The sequence below is a fragment of the Sesamum indicum genome, linkage group LG4, assembly GCF_000512975.1.
Source record: "Sesamum indicum cultivar Zhongzhi No. 13 linkage group LG4, S_indicum_v1.0, whole genome shotgun sequence".
Classification (NCBI taxonomy): Eukaryota; Viridiplantae; Streptophyta; class Magnoliopsida; order Lamiales; family Pedaliaceae; genus Sesamum; species Sesamum indicum.
The window spans coordinates 4,931,632-4,951,273 of record NC_026148.1 but is presented as its reverse complement, the minus strand read 5'-3'; the positions used below and the strand labels follow the sequence as shown (position 1 = coordinate 4,951,273).

The 19,642-nt window shown below is 34.3% G+C and overlaps 2 protein-coding genes across 4 annotated transcripts; one reads left to right on the top strand and one right to left on the bottom strand.

Annotated features, from left to right (window-relative positions):
- LOC105160032 lies at nt 1,083-3,149 on the top strand. Of its 2 annotated transcripts, none has more exons than XM_020693563.1 (5): nt 1,083-1,392; nt 1,467-1,539; nt 1,972-2,023; nt 2,131-2,200; nt 2,542-2,703. In XM_020693563.1, exons 1-5 carry the CDS (start codon nt 1,228-1,230, stop codon nt 2,557-2,559), a joined length of 378 nt encoding a protein of 125 aa, XP_020549222.1. In that variant the 5' UTR covers nt 1,083-1,227; the 3' UTR covers nt 2,560-2,703. The 2 variants fall into 2 exon arrangements, with proteins under 2 accessions (XP_020549222.1, XP_011075593.1); XM_011077291.2 differs by lacking the exon at nt 2,542-2,703 and adding an exon at nt 2,710-3,149 and having other exon boundaries at nt 1,085-1,392.
- On the bottom strand, nt 3,625-6,492 carry LOC105160031 (14-3-3-like protein GF14 iota). Of its 2 annotated transcripts, none has more exons than XM_011077290.2 (7): nt 6,222-6,492; nt 5,102-5,408; nt 4,608-4,695; nt 4,382-4,491; nt 4,140-4,285; nt 4,016-4,062; nt 3,625-3,934 (listed from the first exon to the last, which is right to left on the bottom strand). In XM_011077290.2, exons 1-7 carry the CDS (start codon nt 6,310-6,312, stop codon nt 3,926-3,928), a joined length of 798 nt encoding a protein of 265 aa, XP_011075592.1. In that variant the 5' UTR covers nt 6,313-6,492; the 3' UTR covers nt 3,625-3,925. The 2 variants fall into 2 exon arrangements, with proteins under 2 accessions (XP_011075592.1, XP_020549221.1); XM_020693562.1 differs by having other exon boundaries at nt 3,625-3,931.

The following is a 19,642-nucleotide window of genomic DNA, read 5'->3' as shown; positions in this document are numbered from 1 at the left end:
TAAGTATGATTGGTCAATCATGGTTGATTTAAATTTTAATATATACCAAATAGGTCATTTTTATATCTATATCAATTACTTATATCCTAATTTAATAATTATTTTTATAATATTGTTACAATCTCATTAGTAACTATATAATAAACTTATAACATGTAATATAAAAAAATTAGAAGATCTTCTGAATTGTTTACATTTTTTTTAAGCATAATAATATTTATCTATTGGTGCGTGCCCATTATTTATTTATTTATTTTATCGAAAAACTTATGTGTGTTAATGGTTTAGGAGCAGCATTTACACATTTTAATTTATTTTTATAAGGAGTAATTTCTATTGTACATTGTTGAGATCAAATCTTGTACACTGATATTTTGTTCTATTATATTAAAAAAATCATATAACGTACCCAGTAATTATAATCAAACACTCAAATTACATTTTACTTTATTTTACTAAAAAAAGTATTTGTCTTACATGATAAGTGAATTAATTAATTCTCTTTTTTATTCTTCAAAATATTTGACTTATATGATAATTTATTTAATTAATTTTTATTTATCATCTAACCTATTTCAACATGTCGGAGACCTGACTAATTCTCATTTATATCTATGCTAGAAAATTTCTTAGAATTAAATCCTTTCAATTTCATGGTTTTTTCTATTCATTTCGTCTAATATCGTACGTATATTTTTTTTATCTATTAAAGTATTATATTATGAATAAAATATAAAAAAGATTATATGAGTAAATAAGTATAATTTAAAAAATATATAATTAATATGAATAATATGAAAAGTAATTAATAGAAACTAATAAGTATATTATTTTATATTTCTGTCATTAGAAAAATAATATTAAAATATTAATTTATTTTAATAAAAAAGAAAGATCTTTTTTAGATAATTAATATTTTTATAAATATATAGATATAGATATATATACAGATACAGAGATGCAAACACACAAAAATATCTCAGGGCAAGAAATTGGGCTTATAAGCCCAATACTTCATTGGGCCCAAAAGCTAAACAAACTGAACCCAAAACTACCACGTTAATCAACCCTTCGTTTCAATTTTTGATTTTCTTTTTCCCCCTTTCTGTTCTGATCAAAATCCAAAATCCCTAAAATTTCTGTAAATGATATACATAAACTTGAATTCATCATCCCCCTTTATCTATTACTGAAAGATAGTTAATTTGAATCGAAGATAGAAGGAAAATGGGGCAGATGACAAATGGTAAAGCTAAAAAAGAAGTAAAAGAAGAAATTAAAAAAGAAGAGGAAATTGAAGATGAAGAAGAAGAAGAAGAGGAACAGGAGCAGGAGCAGGACGGAGTTTCGGTGCACTCTCCTTGCAAGATCAACGCTTCCTCACTCCGCAAGGTACACTTTTATTTGTTTATTCCTGTATGTATTTGTTGATTCTTTTTTAATTTAGTTTTTGGTGAATTTTTCAGGAGAAGTCAGAGGTGGAACTGGAGCTCAGATTGCTTGAAGCTTTGGAAATCTATCCTCCTGCCAAATTACGAGGTTTCTTTTTTTAATTTTTGGTTTAATCAATTTCCTTTCTTCTATTTCGCTTGCATGTTTGTTTTTTCTTCTTTGATATAGTATTTAGTTTAACGTTTTATTTACATGCATGCTAACATTTAAACTAAAAATTCATTTATTATTCTTTATTTTGGTGAACGGATTGCAGCCATTTGTTAGTATAGGTAATTGATTGGTAACGCGGTTCAGTAACATAAAATTTGTCTTAGGATGGAATAGTTTTTTGATTCCAGAAAATGAAAACTGGATATTCAACTTTTTTGTCCAGTATTTTTGGAGTTTTTTTTCATTAAATTTAATCAGGCTATCACTTTCCTTCTTATCAATAAGGAATGTAGTAGATTGACTTTTTGCTGACGCTTATGTAATTGAGTAGTTTTGTGATGAATTCTTTCTTGTTTCCAATTCCAGGTCCACATCGTCACTTTGTTCTTTATGGTTTAACTGAATACATGCGCAGAAGGTTTGCTTCTTTTCTGCTTTTGCTTTCGTTGTATCTTCAAGTGGAATCTTATGTGATTGTTTTAAGCTATCTTCTTTTTCGGTTTTGAAAATTGTGTACTGGTGCAGTTTCAATCGACCTTTTACTGCAGAAGATATTCTGAAGTTGCTTGGTCGGTTTTACAACTTGGACATGGTGGTATGCTCCTTCATCTTTTCACATCTACACAGAAATAGTTGTCATGGTTAAAGTTAATAGAAAGTTTTCATTTCGTTCTTACTAAGCTTGACAAAGTAAAACGAGATCATATAACATGCATGGGGTGAGCCTAACTGCCTTGTGATTTAAATATAAAAAAAACAGTTGGTAAAACTGTGTGTCAATGATATGTTTATGCAAGCAATTCGGTTTATAAGTATCTCGTAAATTTGAGATGAAGAATTTTCCGCACTCAAATTTGTATATAAAACAGAAAAAATAGTCGTTATGATTAGTTTCTAATATAATCTCCAACTTGCTACTTTCTTCTTTTTGTTTAGGATGGATTTGGGAAGTAGTCAATTTGAGCCTATTAACTCTCTTTTTGCTCGCTGCGAGAGAAAAATTTTGAGCCCAATAGGCAATCTTTTGTGGCACTTCTAACTAATCATCTCAGGTTCAAACTATTGATAAGAGTTGAGTATTGCCTCCGTTCTGTTGAATTTCAGAAACCAGATGATGAAGATGCAGAGTTTCTGAGTCAGGAGGAGGACTTTCGCTTGCCTCAGAGTTATCTAGTGGAGGAAGATACTTGACATAATATAATCTCGAGTACATAGTTTTTACATATGGAAGTTGTTCATATGTCTTAGTTTGCGGTATGCGATCCTCTCAAAGATATTTCAGCAGCCAGCCTTCTGCTGTAGTCCTAATTTTGATGGCTTATATGTTTATTCTGAAAGGCTACAGACTTGAAAGGGAAAATGTTTCTGGACAGCTAAATGTGTAATATATACATATGCCAAACTGGATTGCATTCTCAATTTTGAGGATCTCTATGCCATGCCAAATGCCTTAAAGTTTCGGTGAGATTTCTTCTTGCCTGCTTTCATGGTTTGATGGATCATGTTCACTAAAGCACAGTACTTTATGTCATCACTTTCTTTTCCATTGGAGCAAGATATTCATCTCCATTAACAATCATTTTTAGTTTCTTATGGTAACTTATGTAGTTCTTTAAACAAACTATTTCAGATGATTAAATTTCTTCAAGGTATTCTCGTCGATAGATATGGAATTTTTTTGCTTTAAAGGTTTGCATTCAGTTTGTCTCTTTCTTTTGTGTCCCTGATCTTTCAGTTTTGCTGTCGATGATTTCAGTTGTAGATAATTTCTGTTTCTGCTTGTAATTCCCTTGAACCGAGTCCTCCTTTCTATTTAATTATTCCTAAATACTATGCAAGGTAAATGGCTGCCCTGTTGGAATGAGTAATAAAGCTTTGATGCTTCGCTGAAATTTTGTCTAAACTATAGCAGATAACTGATAAAGGTTAAAATGTATATAAATCCTAGAGGATTCGAAAAGTAAGTTGGTTGAGATTTTTTTACCAATAGAGTTGGAGAGCAGTGGATGGGAAGAAAAGTGTATGAACATCAGATTAAGCATTACTATATATAAGTAGAAGTGTTACATTAATGTTTAACTTGTCTATGAAAAACAGAGAATTTCCTAAGAAGCTAAAAGTTCTCACAGTGGTAGAAGCAAAATGCTGGCAGATGAATTAAAACAATCTCATCTTGACATTGTTCTAATGAAAAATAAAAAAAATTGGTTGGATTATCGCAAACTGCCAACACTCTGCTGTCATTAATGGAGAAAGCTGAAGATATATCATCCATCAGAAAACACATGATCTTTGGCACGAATTAGGTGTTGCCGACACATCATTGCTGCTGCAGAACAAAGAAAACATCTCGTTAACAAAGGAGTGATCTGGTGGGATATTTGTAAATGAATTCAAGATAAATTTGCACCTTAGGTTCTGCTGGCTTGGATTCCTCAGCTTTGATGTTCTCCTCACCTGTCCAGGGCAAATGAAGTATAATATCAAGCAGATCTCAATCAGCACACATGGAGAGAAGTAAAGATGTTACTTACCATCTTCAGGCAAATCAGAGGTCCAGAGAGTGAGGTTATCTCTCAAGAGCTGCATAATTAAGGTGCTGTCTTTGTAAGACTCTTCACTCAGAGAATCCAAATCAGCTATGGCCTCATCGAATGCTTGTTTAGCCAAGTGGCAAGCCCTGCCAAGTTTAAGCGAACATATTATACATTTGATTTGTGGATTTCTTGAAAGAATGGTTCATGAATATTCAAGGCTAAAACACTAATAAAATTACCTTTCAGGAGAGTTCATGATCTCATAGTAGAACACTGAGAAGTTCAAAGCAAGACCAAGACGGATAGGGTGGGTGGATGGTAGTTCTGTACTTGCAGCGGCTGAAGCAGCCTGTAAAACATCGGAAAACATTGACCATGTAAGTAACAGATTGAAGCCATATTGATTTCTAATGTGGTTTTGTTAGTTTTCAATGTTAATAATTTTGTTCAGAGAAATTAACATGCCTCATAGCCCTTGAGGGACTGTTCAGCAGCCTCTTTCTTGTCCTGATCAGTCTTGAACTCAGCAAGGTAGCGATAATAATCACCTTTCCTGCATAATGGATGCGAGAAATAAGTCAGTGGAATCACCTAACATATATGCAACGAGCTACTGCATCTTTTGTATCTACTCAGTCCAACCATTATAGTAAAGATTGACTTGTCAAAAACATTTTAAAGCCACATATTATTGTCGGGTCTCTGCCAAAACAAGCTTTTTCTTGCTCACTAATATTAAAGGTTAAAGCATGAATATGGCACATTGCTTTATTATGTAACAATGAATGCATAAAATTACTCATACTGCAATACAGTGCCTCTAGCAGAACAGAATAAAATGTAGCGGCCGGGAAGCGCTGACGATGATAATAACAATGAAGTAAGAGCAAAGCAATTAAGCCATATAAAGAACAGACCAAAAATTAAGTACACACAATTGTAAGACCAATTTGACTTACATCTTGTAGTAGAAAACAGTAGCTTCTCCTGAACCAGAAGACGGAATTAGATGCTTGTCAATGACAGAAAGAATGTCATAGCAGATCTTGGATAGCTCATCCTCGACCTTCTGGCGGTAGTCCTTGATCAGCTTCACATTGCTCTCATTTCCCTTGGACTCTTCCTTCTGCTCAATTGAAGACATGATCCGCCATGAAGCTCTGCGGGCACCAATTACATTCTTGTACCCAACAGAGAGCAGATTTCTTTCATCCACCGACAGCTCAACATCTAGTTTTGCGACTTTTTTCATGCTTTCAACCATTTCTGAGAAACAAAAGTAATGTGAATCTCAAAGAAGATAAACAACAGTATCACCAACCCCAATACCTATCACATCAAATTCCATTTTGACCATTGGATCAGAATTTTGACGTAATAATATTGAAACCTATTATATAATAAGCTAATTTGAGGAAAGGAGTAGATAAAGGTTTGCATCGCCAGGAAGACAAAAAATTCTACAGTTCAAGTTGAGCCAAAAAATAAAAGTTAAATGAAAAAATTCCTAATACTGTAACAGCAACCTCTCAAGCTCATATCAGATTCCATATGTATATTGAAAACCGAAACTTGGTCCCCCTTTTTCTCTGTTCTTTTAAGACCAACACAACTATCTTATTTTAGCAAAAAAGATGAACAAGAAATAGCAAGACTAATTAGAACAGGTTTCATATCCAGCATATGAGAATTAACAAAAGAAAATTCCTTGCATAAATCTCCATAGACACAAAATTCAACAAATAAACCAACTATGTGAAAGGAACTTATGATAACTTACATAATTGGCATTCCCAATATCCAAGATCATACATTTCCAATCTCATTTTTGCCCCAACAAGTCAAGCTAATTTCTTGAATTACGCTAAGAATAACTGCTTTTCCATTTTCCTGGTGCACAAATCATAAACATTCACATGTGAAATCTCACACAAGAAACACACACATTCCGATTCATCTTGGAACAACTGCCTCCGTTTACACACATAGTCGGAGGCATGGGCATTGCATTCAAACGCGTAACAAATATCCTACACAAACACCAATAATGTGGATTGTGGAGAAAATAGGGATACATACCATCATAACGCTCGGCCTGTTCGGCAAGCTTAGCCATGTAGACATGAGCCTCTCTCTCTCTCTGCGTCTCCGTCTCCGTTTCCGTCGTCATTGTGCAGATTGAAGATTTGGAAATGGTTGAAATGCAGAGAAAATGTGTCGATAATAAATTTTCTGGTTGTGAAGAGTGGATGAATGAAGAAGAGCAGCAGCAGCAGAGGGGAAGGGAAAAATGAAGGGAGAGAATCTGGACCGTCGGTTGAAGGGGCGGTTGTGTAATATGAAAGAAAGTGAGGGCGCGGCCCCGCAAATGGTGGAATATATATACACACGCGTGCGGCGGTAAATAAATAATAATAATTGCTAGATGGAAATATTTTAAATAAGTTTCAAAAGTGTTTTTTTTTCCTTTTTCAATGACGATGCCCCTTCAAATATTCTTTTCTCAAAGCCTTCTAAGGAGGCAGATTCTATCGAACAATCAAGCAGGCCTGATCTTATTAACACATGAGTAAGGTATTAATTTATAATTTCCTTATTTTTTCCTAACTTGTCAGGCCAAAAATCAAACTCAGACCAATAAGATCACTCAACTGACAATAAGGATGACATATTACATATGTTTTTGACATCATATTAAAAAATTTCCAACAAACTCCTCTAGCTTCATGACAACGACCTAAAAGCAACAGATAAAATGGTATCCGTAAAAATCGGTCTGAGTGGCAAGACTCCTTCAAACAATAATAACTTCTTCAAGATAAGTCCAAAGCGCAATCCCCTTTTTTCTTTTTTCTTTTTTTTTTTTTGATTATTTAGCTAACTTATGCAGCTTTCTAATGGTATATCACAGGCTGCAACATGATTATTATTACTCTATCTTAATATACCAAGCCACTTTAGTTATTTCACCATTATTCTTACTTTATTTCAAATTTTGTGATTATCTTTTCAGTAAAGTCATTACTCAATTAAGCATTGATTAGTGGAAATTACATTGTATATTTTGATGCCAATGTCCCTATATTCTTGTGATTTGATGTTTGTTCTTGCGTGACATTTTAAGTGTTTTTAGGAAAAAAGAACAAGTTGCAAAAAACATCTTAAATGCAAGCAAAATCTAAAAATGCAGCAAAAAAGTGTATTAAGAATAACTCGTGACTCACGAGCTATCAGGAATCCGCAAAACAAATAATCGAATTTAGCATAATCGATGACTCATGGGTTATTAGATAGATGCCAGGCGGAAACTGAAGAGTCCCCCGCATAATTGCTTAGTTAAATTATCATATTTAGTAGCTTACTCCTTTTAATTAGAAGTTTTAGTGACAATATGATTAGGAGAGAAAGAAGGAAAATTAGACTAAACTTAGGACTATGAGAGTTCTTTTGGCTAGAGTTAATTCTAAAATTCACATCAAAGTACGAAGAGAAGACAAGAAAACAAGTGGAGAAGCTGATCCGTCGTCGGAGTGACGACCGTTCACGCCCGATTTCTAACTCAATGAGTTTTTCTATCTTCTTTCCTTTTGTGTTTTATCTAGTTCGATGAACTAATTTACTTTTTTCTAGAGCTTTTGAGAAACCTAATTGAGACAATGTTATAAGTATTTTATCAAATTAATTTACAACTTTGCTTTCATACATCCATGTGTTACTGTACTTGTTTTTATAATTTGAGAGCATGATCAACTCTTGGATTTAATTAATTATGTTAATGAACAGAAAGGGAACTTCACATAGTGAAAAGGTAATTCATGGTGTGAATTGAATGATATGTAGACATACATAGACATGATTTATTTGGTTCCAACAGGTTTTTCACATATCTTAGTGCATTAATATCACGAGTTTTAAATTGGAGGAATTCACTATTTTCTTGATAATAATAGGTTTGATTTAACTCGAGAGAGTATATTAACTAACTTGGAAAAAATCTCGATGTATGAAAATATTGCCTGCTAGATTAATTTGTGATTTCTGTATTCATTTGATCAATAAGGTGGACCAATTGCCATATCATCTTTCTCATTTTGAATATTCTCCAATACCTTTGTTTAACTTATTGTCATTAGTAATTATTTTTAGTAGTAGTAGTTAATCTATCACTTGACTTACGATCGTCCAAATAATAGTATATTAGTTATAGTTTTGGTAATTATTGTATTTAAATCCTTGTGGGAATGTTATCTATTATACTACTTGATAGCTAGTTCACCTGGTATTGACTAGGGGTGGCAACGAGTCGAGCTCGAGCTCAAGCTGATTTTTTATTTTTTTTATTTTTTTGTTTTTTTGTTTATTGTTATTATTATCATTATTATTAGTATTATTATTATTATATTAAATTATAGGAATCACCAATTTTTTACATAAATTTATAAGTAATAAAATAAATTGTATAATACATACTATATTATTATTATTATTATTAGATTAAATAATGGAAAACACCAATTTTTTTACATAAATTTATAAGTAATAAAATAGATTGTATAATGTATACAATATTATAAATATATCAAAATATAGTATGAAATTCTAATTTATTGTTATAAATATAAACTATTGATTAGTTTAGTAGTAATATAATTAGTAAAATATACCAAAAAAAATCATTTTGAACAGTTTAAAGTTATAGAGAAGTATCAATTATCTGAAATAATGCAATTGAAATACTTAAAAATATTTTATAGTTGAAATTAATATAAGTTCACAATCTGCAGTAAATTTATATATTTATAAATGTTAGTATTACATTGATGTAACTATCATCTTACATTGTTAAACAACATGGGTTAACCGGACCATCAAAATTCAGATCAGACCGTTAGATATAATCAAACTTATAAAAAAATACACTTGGTAAAGTTTTAAACTTATTGGAATACGGATGTCAAGATATAGTACTCGGAACATAAGAATAATCATTCAAGTCGGTATATCGTAGAATCAGGTCATGTGATTTTAAATAAAACAGTCCGATATGATCTAATGGACACGGTCTTATATATATCTAAATTTGGTGTGAATCGGGTGCCCAGATTAAGATATCGTAATTGTTGATTAAATTTTTTGATCTCATTATAGATATAATAAAATAATAATTAAAATTGTTCAACAATCACTATTATGATCATTATCATTATTTTAGATTAATTCATATGAATCACTAAATTTTGACATAAATTTATAAATAATAAAATAGATTGCATAATGCATAGTATGTATCCTGATATAAATATAAAACTCAAAAGTAGATAAAAAAAATCATAAGTGAATTACTTGTCTATTTAAAAAAGTATAAGGTAATACAAATATATATTAAAATAACATAAAGTTTACATATGTCATATTAAATAATAATTTTAATTATAAAAAATATTATAATTTACTAAGTTGTTGAATAAATTTATTTTTGTATAAAGATCAAATGTATAAATAAAAAGTATCATAATTTATTATTATCCAAAATAAAATGTATGATATTGATTAATAATTATAATATATGGTCAATTTTGATTATAAATTTGATCAAATATTAAATATAAAATTCAATATATAAGAAATTCAAAAAGAAAATATATATATAAAATAAAAAAAATAGAAAAAGCTCGCGAGCTTATGAACAAGCACAATTGAGCTTGAGCTTGAGCTCAAAATCGAGCCGGCTCGCGAGCTCGACTCATCTGCCACCCCTAGTAGTGACCTATATATATATATACTTTAGTAATTAAGTTTTTGACGCTGTTGTCGGGAATTTAATTTGAAATAGTATTAGAGCTCTTTAATATTGATTAGTTTGGATATTTTTTTTAATTTTATTTTTACCTTCACTTATTCTCTTTCTTTGGTTGACAATCTTATGACATGAAACAGTGGAAACTCTAATACAAAACTATACAATCTTTGAGCCAACCATGATGGAGTATTCGTTCCCAACAGCTAATGGGACAATCTCCAGTATTGCCAAGCCTACAGTTCAAGCAAACAATTTTGAGATCAAACCTTCTATCAGTCAGATCATTCGATCAAGTGTGCAATTTTCTGGTTTGCCAGATGAGGATCCTAATAAACATCTTTCTAATTTTCTTGAGATACGTGATACTTTTAAGTTTGATGGTGTTAGTGATGATGCTGTTAGACTTAGAATTTTTCCATTCTCATTATGTGATATCGTCAAAAATTGGTAGTATCACTACATGGGCTCAGAAGTTCCTTGCAAAATAGTTTCCTCTCGCTAAAACTGCTAAGATGTTAAATGATAATACTTCCTTTGTGCAGTTAGATAGGGAATGATTATACGATGCATGAGAACGTTCCAAAGGAATGCTTAGAAGATGCCCTCATCATGAGCTACCTGTGTGGCGGTAGGTACAAACTTTTTATAATGGTGTCACTTTGCCTAATCGCTCTACTATTGATGCAGCTGCAGGCAACACTATCATCAAGAAATTACTGTATGAAGCATTCAATATTATTTATGAAATAGCCACCAATTTATACTCATATGGGCTAGAGATGACTGATAGAAGAGTGATTGTGGTCTATTGCGTCGATGCAATAACCACATTGTCTACTCAAATGGATGCACTAACACAAAAAGTAGATAACTTTGGGGCTGCTATATGAAATGGTGCAGCCATAGAACCTTGTGGTGCATGTGGTCAAATGCGGCGCTTAAGTCAAGACTGCAAGTTTGGGAGTCAATTTTCCATTCATGAAGATGCTAACTTTGTTTCTCATGACAGGTCTAATTCCAACTTATACTCCAGCACATACAATTCAGGATGGTGTAACCGCTCCAACCTTTCTTGGAGTAATAATCAACAGTAAGGACCACTGGGACATCATCAACCACAACAACAAACCTCGTAAGAAAAGAAGAGCAATCTAGAAGACATGCTTTCTAATTTCATCACAATAGCGAACACTTGATTCCAAAATCAAGATGCATCAATCCGGAACTTGGAGGTTCAAATAGAATAATTGGTAAGCATAGTCTCTGGAAGAAAAGAGGGACAACTCCCAAGTGATACCAAAAAAAACCCAAGGGAACAAATCAATGCAATCACCCTTAAAAGAGGAGAAATAATTGGAGATGAGCCAACGAAAGAACAATTGGAGGAAATACGAGCTCCAAAAGAAGAGGAACCTCAAGAGGAAATAAGAGGGAGTCCTCCTAAACTTAATTTAGATGCTATTCCCTCACATATCCTATTCTTTAAAAATTTTGAAAGCTAACTTGGATAAACAATTTGGAAAATTTTTAGAGATACTTAGAAAGTTTTATATTAACATCCCCCTAATGGATGCTCTTTCGAAGATGCCAAGTTATGCAAAATTTTTGAAGGAGGTGATCTCCAACAAGAGAAAGTGGGAAGGAGGTGAAATGGTGAAGCTTAATGAAAAATGCTCGGCAATTCTCCAAAACAAGCTACCACCAAAGCTTAAGGATCCAGGGAGGTTTTCTATCCCTTGCACCACAGAAAACACCAATTTTAATAAAGCTTTATGTGATTTAGGTGCTAATGTTAATTTGGTGCCATATTCTATTTTTGAGAAACTTGGAATGCATGAGCTTACTCCCACTATATTTACTTTCCAACTAGTTGATGGAAGTATTATGTATCCTAGGGGAATAGTGGAGGATGTGTTGGTCAAAGTAGGAAAATTAGTCATCCCTATTGATTTCATTGTGCTAGATACGGACGAAATAAGAATATGACATTAATTCTAGGAAGACCTTTCCTTGCTACGAGTAGAGCAGTGATTGATGTGCAAAAAGGTCAACTCACTCTTAGAGTTAATGATGAACATATAGTATTTAATGTGTTTAAACCTATGAAATATTTGTAGAAGAATGAACATAAAATATTTGCAATTGATAGCATTAATACCCCTAGAACTGACAGTGCAGATTCAAACAAGTGTAAAGCTCCCAAAGAAAATTGCATAAAAAATACTAATGGGAATAATTTGCAGGACATGAAAGAAGAGAATAAGGAGGTTACATATTTTGTAGACACAGGGCAAGAATTGAAGTCAAATCGCAGACAATGTTGCCTTTGAATGGATCTACTTCCAATCAAAAAGTAAAACCACTAGTTGAAGCATTGCCCAATTGCAAAAATGCAAGTGAGGATAAAGGGCTTCACCCTAATAGGATCAAGAGACGGATGAACCAAGCCCACGAGAATGCCGAAATATACAAGGAACACACCAAGGCATGGCATGAATCTCACATGAGAAAGAAAAAAAATTCAAGGATGGTGACAAGTGACACCACAAAGACAAGAGCCCCATTAGAGTGGATTGGCAAAAGATCAAACACTATCTCGAGGGAACACTACCACCTTCTGTGGAGCCTCCCTCCTACTTTTGCACAATTGAGGGCCCCATTGTCAAGCTAATGACGTTAAACAAGTGCTTCATGGGAGGCAACCCATGCTCTCTTTGAGTTTTTACCTTTATTTGCTTTTTGGTTTGCTGATCCTTAATAGTCCATGACTCACGGGCTAAGCCGCAGTCCCATTGCTCTGGCTTCTATTTTGTGCACCTATATAACCCATAACCCAAAAGTTATCCACAAAGCGGTACAAAAGAAAAAGAATTATTGTTTCATTTTTTTTCTTTCTTTCTTCTTATGTCCTCTTCCTTTTATTTTTATTTACTTTATATTTTTTTTATTATTATTTATCTCACTCATTTATCTATCTTCACTCTGATGTTAGATGGACTCCGCTAGGCCCTCTCGTTCATAGCAGCATCAAGATGGTTTTAGGTGCCCTTCTCTCCTCCTTTCTAGGACTCCACTGGCCCCACATGGTCAAGGAAGTTTTCTACTACTTTATTTTTATTATTGTCCCTAGGGTATAAGACAATGAGGGCAATATCATTCTTAAGTGTGGCGGGAATTCTATTACTTCATGGTATGCTTGATTCACATAATATGGTTTGATTTATTAATTCTTGGGCTGCAAAGATGAATTATATCCCGTTACATCACATCTTGACCGTTGTTGACATGATTGATGGATGCACTGCTAGGAGTGCAAGAGATAATGGGCATAAATAGGAAAGAACTCAAACTTGCCACACCTGTTTTGATTATCTTGATAATTGTTTTGAATGATAAATGCTTTTGAGTAACACGCATAAGCCAATTTTTGTGAGCTTTTGAGACTTATGAGCACATCTTACTACTCTAATATTTTGTTTGGCTTTGTGATGTCATCTCTGATTTGATTTTCTAGAACTTGTTCTGTTATACATGTTGAGGCTGCATTTGTTGAGTTGGATGTGGTGTAAGTGATAAGGGCATTAGGACTTAGCTAAAATATTTTGTTAAACCTGCACAAGTGACCATCCTTAGTAGCCTTATTGAGCCTAGGCCTAATTTCATTGTCATTTTAGCCAAGATACAAGTCTCTTATGACCATTTTATTCACTAGACCTTTGAACCCATTTTTAACGGATTAAAATGACAGCTTGTGGATTGCTTTCCGATCAATATATTATTCAAATTCACAATCTCTACTCCCTTTGAGAAACAAGGAGGAAAAAAGGAGAATGGTTTGTGAAAGTTGTTGAAAAAAAAAAAAGAAGATCGAAAAAATGAGAAAACTCCAAAAAAACAAAAAGTTGGAGAAAAACATGTGATACACACAAAAAAAAAAAAAAAGGTTAGGAAAAGAAAGAGTATGCAGTCAATAAAGTATAAACTTGAACCAATAGAATTCATAAGAGCGGCATGTTATGCAAGCCTTGTTCTCTAATTCCTTTAACCCAAACGAATCTTTCGTATTTCTATATTTTTTCTTCCTTCAACCCCAAACCTAAAGCCCCATTTCTATCCAAAAAAGTCCCTTTGATCGCTACACCTAATTCACTATTAAGTAGTGGAGATGTGATATAAAAGCAAGCATATGGTAAAATCTTGCCACGACATGACTTGAGAGTTGGTTATTTCACCCTTAAACACTTTGAGCGTATAAAATGAATCTTAAGTGAGGGTGTTAACTCACTTTGCATTTTGATTTTGAAACAATTTTTGATGCAATTGATTCACTGTGTGGCTTGTGTGAATTTATTTTATAAAGTCTGTTGTTGCTTGTACCTTGATAGTAAATTCATTTGAATGATGATATAAGTCAAAATAAGGTGTAAGGAATGGGATTTTCTTTCAGAGGTGAAGGATTGAAAAGTTACATGCTTGAGGACAAGCAAGCATTGAAATGCTAATCGTTGTTTTGCAGGTCAGTTATTCTTTAATCTTAAAATTTTTGTTAAAATCCTTCTACCCTTATGGTATGGTTGAACCCCGATACCATCATTTGCACCATTTGTGAAACCACTTGAGCTAAAGATGTAGACATAGACAACTCAAACAATGGAGGTGATAATGGCTCTTTTGAGAGAAACACTTTCCTCCCCGCTGCAGCAGGGTTTGTAGTTCTACTTCTAGAATAGACATTGGGGGATCTCAATGCCCCTGCTCTTGCTGTTCATCTAACAACCCTACCTACTGCCGCCAACTCGCCTTTTTTGAGCAACCCCACAAATTAATTGTGGAGACTATCAATTCAACCCTCCACGACTCACTTGCCAGTGAATAGGACATTCATCCTAATAGGAGAATCTTAGCACTCAAAGAGATAAAGGAACTGATGGACCAACTCCCATCGTGCTCCAGCAGGATGGACCTGCACTAATTGATCCCACCTATAAGGAAGGGGAAACCAAGAGCTTCTAGAAGTTTTCTCTCAACAAGTAAGGAGGGAGACCTACTAGTAAAATTGGGTATTCCTTCTAGAGATGACAACATGGTAAAAGAGCTCCCACTTTAGGGCGCTTTCTCAATGCTTACTTACAATAGCACCATGGACCCTGTTGAGCACCTCTATAAGTTTGAGAATGAAGGCTTGCTCTACAGGTATACTGATGGTATTAAATACCGCGTATTTCTTATTATACTAACCGACTCTTCCCAACTATGGTTCGACTAGCTCCAAATTGGATCAGTTTGTTCTTTTGTAGAGTTCACCTCTCTTTTTTTCTAACTAGTTCGCTAATAGCAAGAAATACCTAAAATCGACTATTAGCCTTTTTGGGATAAAAAGTGAAGAAAAGGAGACCTTGAGGGCATATGTCCAATGCTTTAACAATGTTATGCTAGTACTCCTATCTACCTACTAGGAGGTGTTGATTAGCACTCTCACGTAGGGATTTTGAGTTGGATCTCTCTTTGGATCGTTGGCTAAGAAGCCTATCACCAACTTCCAAGAATTGGTAGCCTGATTAGAGAAATACATGAATTTAGAATATGCTCGACTAGTGAAGAAGGTTGAAAAATTGTGAGAGAAGGCGGGAGAATAAAGGCACTTCCTCCCATAGGAGTTTAGGAGAATGCAGAGGGCGGTTCAATCCCATCAACCCAAGAAATGAGCATTTCACCTCTCTCATTACTAGCCCAGCACTAATGTTGATGGCCATAAAAGGCACCCTGCTTTGCAATGGCCCAAGGGTGTAGAGGAAGGACCACAACTTTTCAAATCTAAATATTTTTTCAAGTACCACAAAGAGTATGGACATAATACTAATAGATGCTGCCAACTGAGGCAGGAGATAGAGAGGCTCATTCAAGATGGTTACTTAAAAAGACTACGTAGATAAATAAGGAAAAATGCAGCGCACCCCCCTGTGATGTGGGTAATGTGCATGACACCCCCCTGTGATATAAAAAAAACCAAATTACCTCTTTGTGAAATTTTTTTTGTAGCAATTAGACCCCTACGAGTCAAAGGTGTGGCAAACGCACCAATGTTGTGGCTGGGGGGCATTTATGTTGTATTTTTATAATTTTGCCCCTCATTCATTAAATGAAAGAGGTTAAATGTAAAATACCCCCACTGTGTTAGTGATAAAAAGCAAATTAACCCCCTGCATTTTTCCCCAAATAAAAGTTCAGCAGCTTGCTCATCCGTTGTTGCAATTTCTCCTTCTTCCAATTGTTTCTCACTTAAATTTCAGAAATAGAAGCTGAAAATATACATAAAAACTAAACACAAACACTAAACAAGATTGACAAAAACATAAAATTGAATTCCATTAGAAAGGATTGAAACCTAATATTGTTTTTATTGCCACATTACTAGTTTTGAATGAAATCCATATCTACAAACATTGAGTGCCATATTATAGACAAGTTTTGCCACATCTACAAAATGAACAGGCCATTTACCCAAAGAAAAAGCCATTGACAGGATGCAGTTTAAACTACTCTTTTTGTCTTCTCTTTTCTCTTTTCTTCATCTTGTCCAAAATTTGTGAAATAATTGGCCTCTTGTTGTATCTCCTAGTTGCAGGTACTGAAAAAGTTGCTGGAGTATCATTCCCCAATAAGGATGCATTTCTGGGGCCTTGATAGCCTACTTGCGGTTACATTAAATTTAGATTTAGAAAAATATTTGTTGCAGCTGGGTTGGTTTAAAAATATTTTAATAAAGAAGAACATACCTGGGTTGCAAAGCTTGGTGCAGGTGCAGGTGCAGGTGGTTCTATTACATTTCTGCCTTTTCTCTTTCCTTTTGTTGCAGCCTGCAAATTGTAATTAGAAATGAGTTTAACAAAAAGGTGAAGGGATAAAATAGAAAGAACAAAATTCATTGAACGGGCTTGATGTTAGATATCCCAACTTAATACCATGCAATTTTAATCCCTAAATGTAAATGAAAAGACATACAGCAAAACCATTGTTCAATTCCTCTACATTTGCACTACTGCAATTTTATCGGGTAGTCTGTTCAATTCAATTGAGAGTATTGATTTTTTAAGACTTCAAAAAATAAGCAGTAGGAAAACAACCTTGTTTAGAAATCTTAATCTGCCAAGCCTTGGTCCATCCCTGATTCCATGAATGTCAACTGAAATCTCGTAATGCTGCTCATGAACTAATTCTTCAGCTTCCAAGCAAGCCTCGATCCCTGCATCTAAATAACCAAATATATCCAAAGTGTAGTATGGATTACTCAACTTCAATCAAAAGAATTGTAGAACTCATTTGAAGCTTTAGAATTACTCACAATGAACACTCAAAAAAGCCATTTTGCTTCCTACACACCCACTAAAAATTTGAGTGTCCTGCATGCCCATTCTCATTTGTGGAGGCAATTACATAGGTGACACTTGAGTCCTAGTTCTTCAGTATCGTTACTCCACATGAAAAAGCCAAAATCCACCCAAAAAAGGAATAAAACATACTAAACCCTAATCTACTTTCCAAATGAAGAAAAAATAGTAAAGACAGAACCACCTACCATAATTGCTTCGAAATCTGATGCTTGATCAGCTTTTTCCCTCACAAAACCATTAAATCAAAAACAAAACACAAAAGTCAGCAGTAAAAACTCGTAAAAAGAAAAAAAATTCAAAAATCATAAAAAAAGAATTACCTTTTATAAAAGTTTTTCCCCTCGATCTGGACAGTACTTTAGCTATATCCACATATGTCCTAGAAAACAAACAAAAAAAAAATAAAAAATCAGTAAATTAAAAATTAAAAAAACAAAAATAAAGTTATTAAAATACTTACGGAGTTGCTTAGACACAATCAGTCATTTTAATGGAGTTTGAAGGGTGGATTTTGCGTGGATTTTCAAGGATTTTACGTTGGGGTTCGTGGTTTGACAATAGAAACCCTAAGTTTGACTAGCAGTCAGCCTTTTCAAATATAAGGAGGGGTATTTTCATCTTTCACCCTTCACACCAATGTTTAGTTTAGGGAGGCAGTGTGCTACATTGTTTAATTCACATGGGGGTAATTTGCATTTTTATTTAACACAGGGGGGTTATTTGCTCTTTATCACTAACACAGGGGTATTTTGCTTTTAACCCTAGATAAATATAAACCCCACAAATGACGAGAAGAATGTCCCGCCACACAATTCTTGCAGAGGCGAGGATTGACATGATGATTCCTCCAAGAGGTAGCACAACAAAGAGAAGACTCTCCTATTGAGGAGTAGAGTCTAGAAACAAACCTACCAAATGAGTAATTCCCATGATAGCAAGAGGACCCACAAATAGGAATTTTAGTAGAGCTACCACATTCTTGTGCAACCAGAATTGTCATGGAGATTGACCACGAGACACCAGCAGGGAATCTAACGATCTACTTTGGATCTGCTAAGAAACAGGGAGTTCATTAGCCCATAATGATGCTCTTATTATTTCTGATACCTCAGGTAACTATATTGTTTAGCGTGTTTCTGTGGATTCTAACAGTTTAATAGATATACTATTTTACTAAGTCTACAGACAGATGGAGTTCAATAATACCCTACTAGAGTGTTAGACTCCTCACTCTAAAAGTTTACAGGGGAGGTAGTGCATCCTCTGGGATAGACCTTATTTTCCCCATCTTCAGTAGTGGAACCCAATACGAAGACCAAAATGATCTGCTTCCTCATAGTGGATATGGTTTTGGCCTTTAATGTCATCTTACGGCGACTTACTTAAATACTTTCCAGGCTGTAGTCTCCATTTAACACATGAAACTGAAATTCCCCGCTAGAATGGGAGTGAGGGAGGTTACAAGTGACCACTATACAACGCGGATGTTCTACGTAGAGTTCATGAAAGGAGACATCATAAAGGATATGGAGGTACGTCCTCCCCAACACAATAGAGGGGACAATATAATGAGTAGGGAATTAAGGTTCCTGCTTTGTTAGCCCAATGAAGAGCTACTGAGCATACAACTGGTACCTAGAGTTCAAGATAAGACCACCTGAATTTGTTCCCAACTAATCCTTGAGTTAGCATGGTGGATAACCACTTTCTTGTAGGAAAATGTAGATGTTTTACACGGTTAACTTATGACCTGGTGAGAATTGACCCCAGTATCACAGTACACAGCTTGAACTTAGATCCCTTATTCTCTCCTGTGAAGTAGAAGAAAAGATATTTCGATCCTAAAAAGGACAAAGACATCCAAGAGATGGTAAGTAAACTCCTTGCTGCGGGATGCATTAGGGATCCAATTTCTTGAATGGCTATCCAATGTTGTGTTTGTTCCCAAGCCAAGTAACAAATGGAGAATGTGTGTAAACTTTAGGGATGGTAATAAAGTTTTCCCTAAAGACTTTTCCCCTCTTCCTCGTATAGACCAGCTAGTGGATTCCACTTTTGGTCACGAACTGTTGGGTCTAATGACGCCTCATAGGATTATCATCAAATTATGCTTGGCTTTGATGACTAGAAGCAAGTATGCTTCATTACTCCATAGGGGACGTACTGTTATATTTTTGTCATTCGAGCTTAAAAAAATACAAGTGTTACCCACCAGGGACCGGTAGATTGCATGTTCCAAAAGTAGCTTGGATGCAACATGGAGGTCTACGTCGATGACATGCTGGTCAAGAACAGACAAGCTGACCACC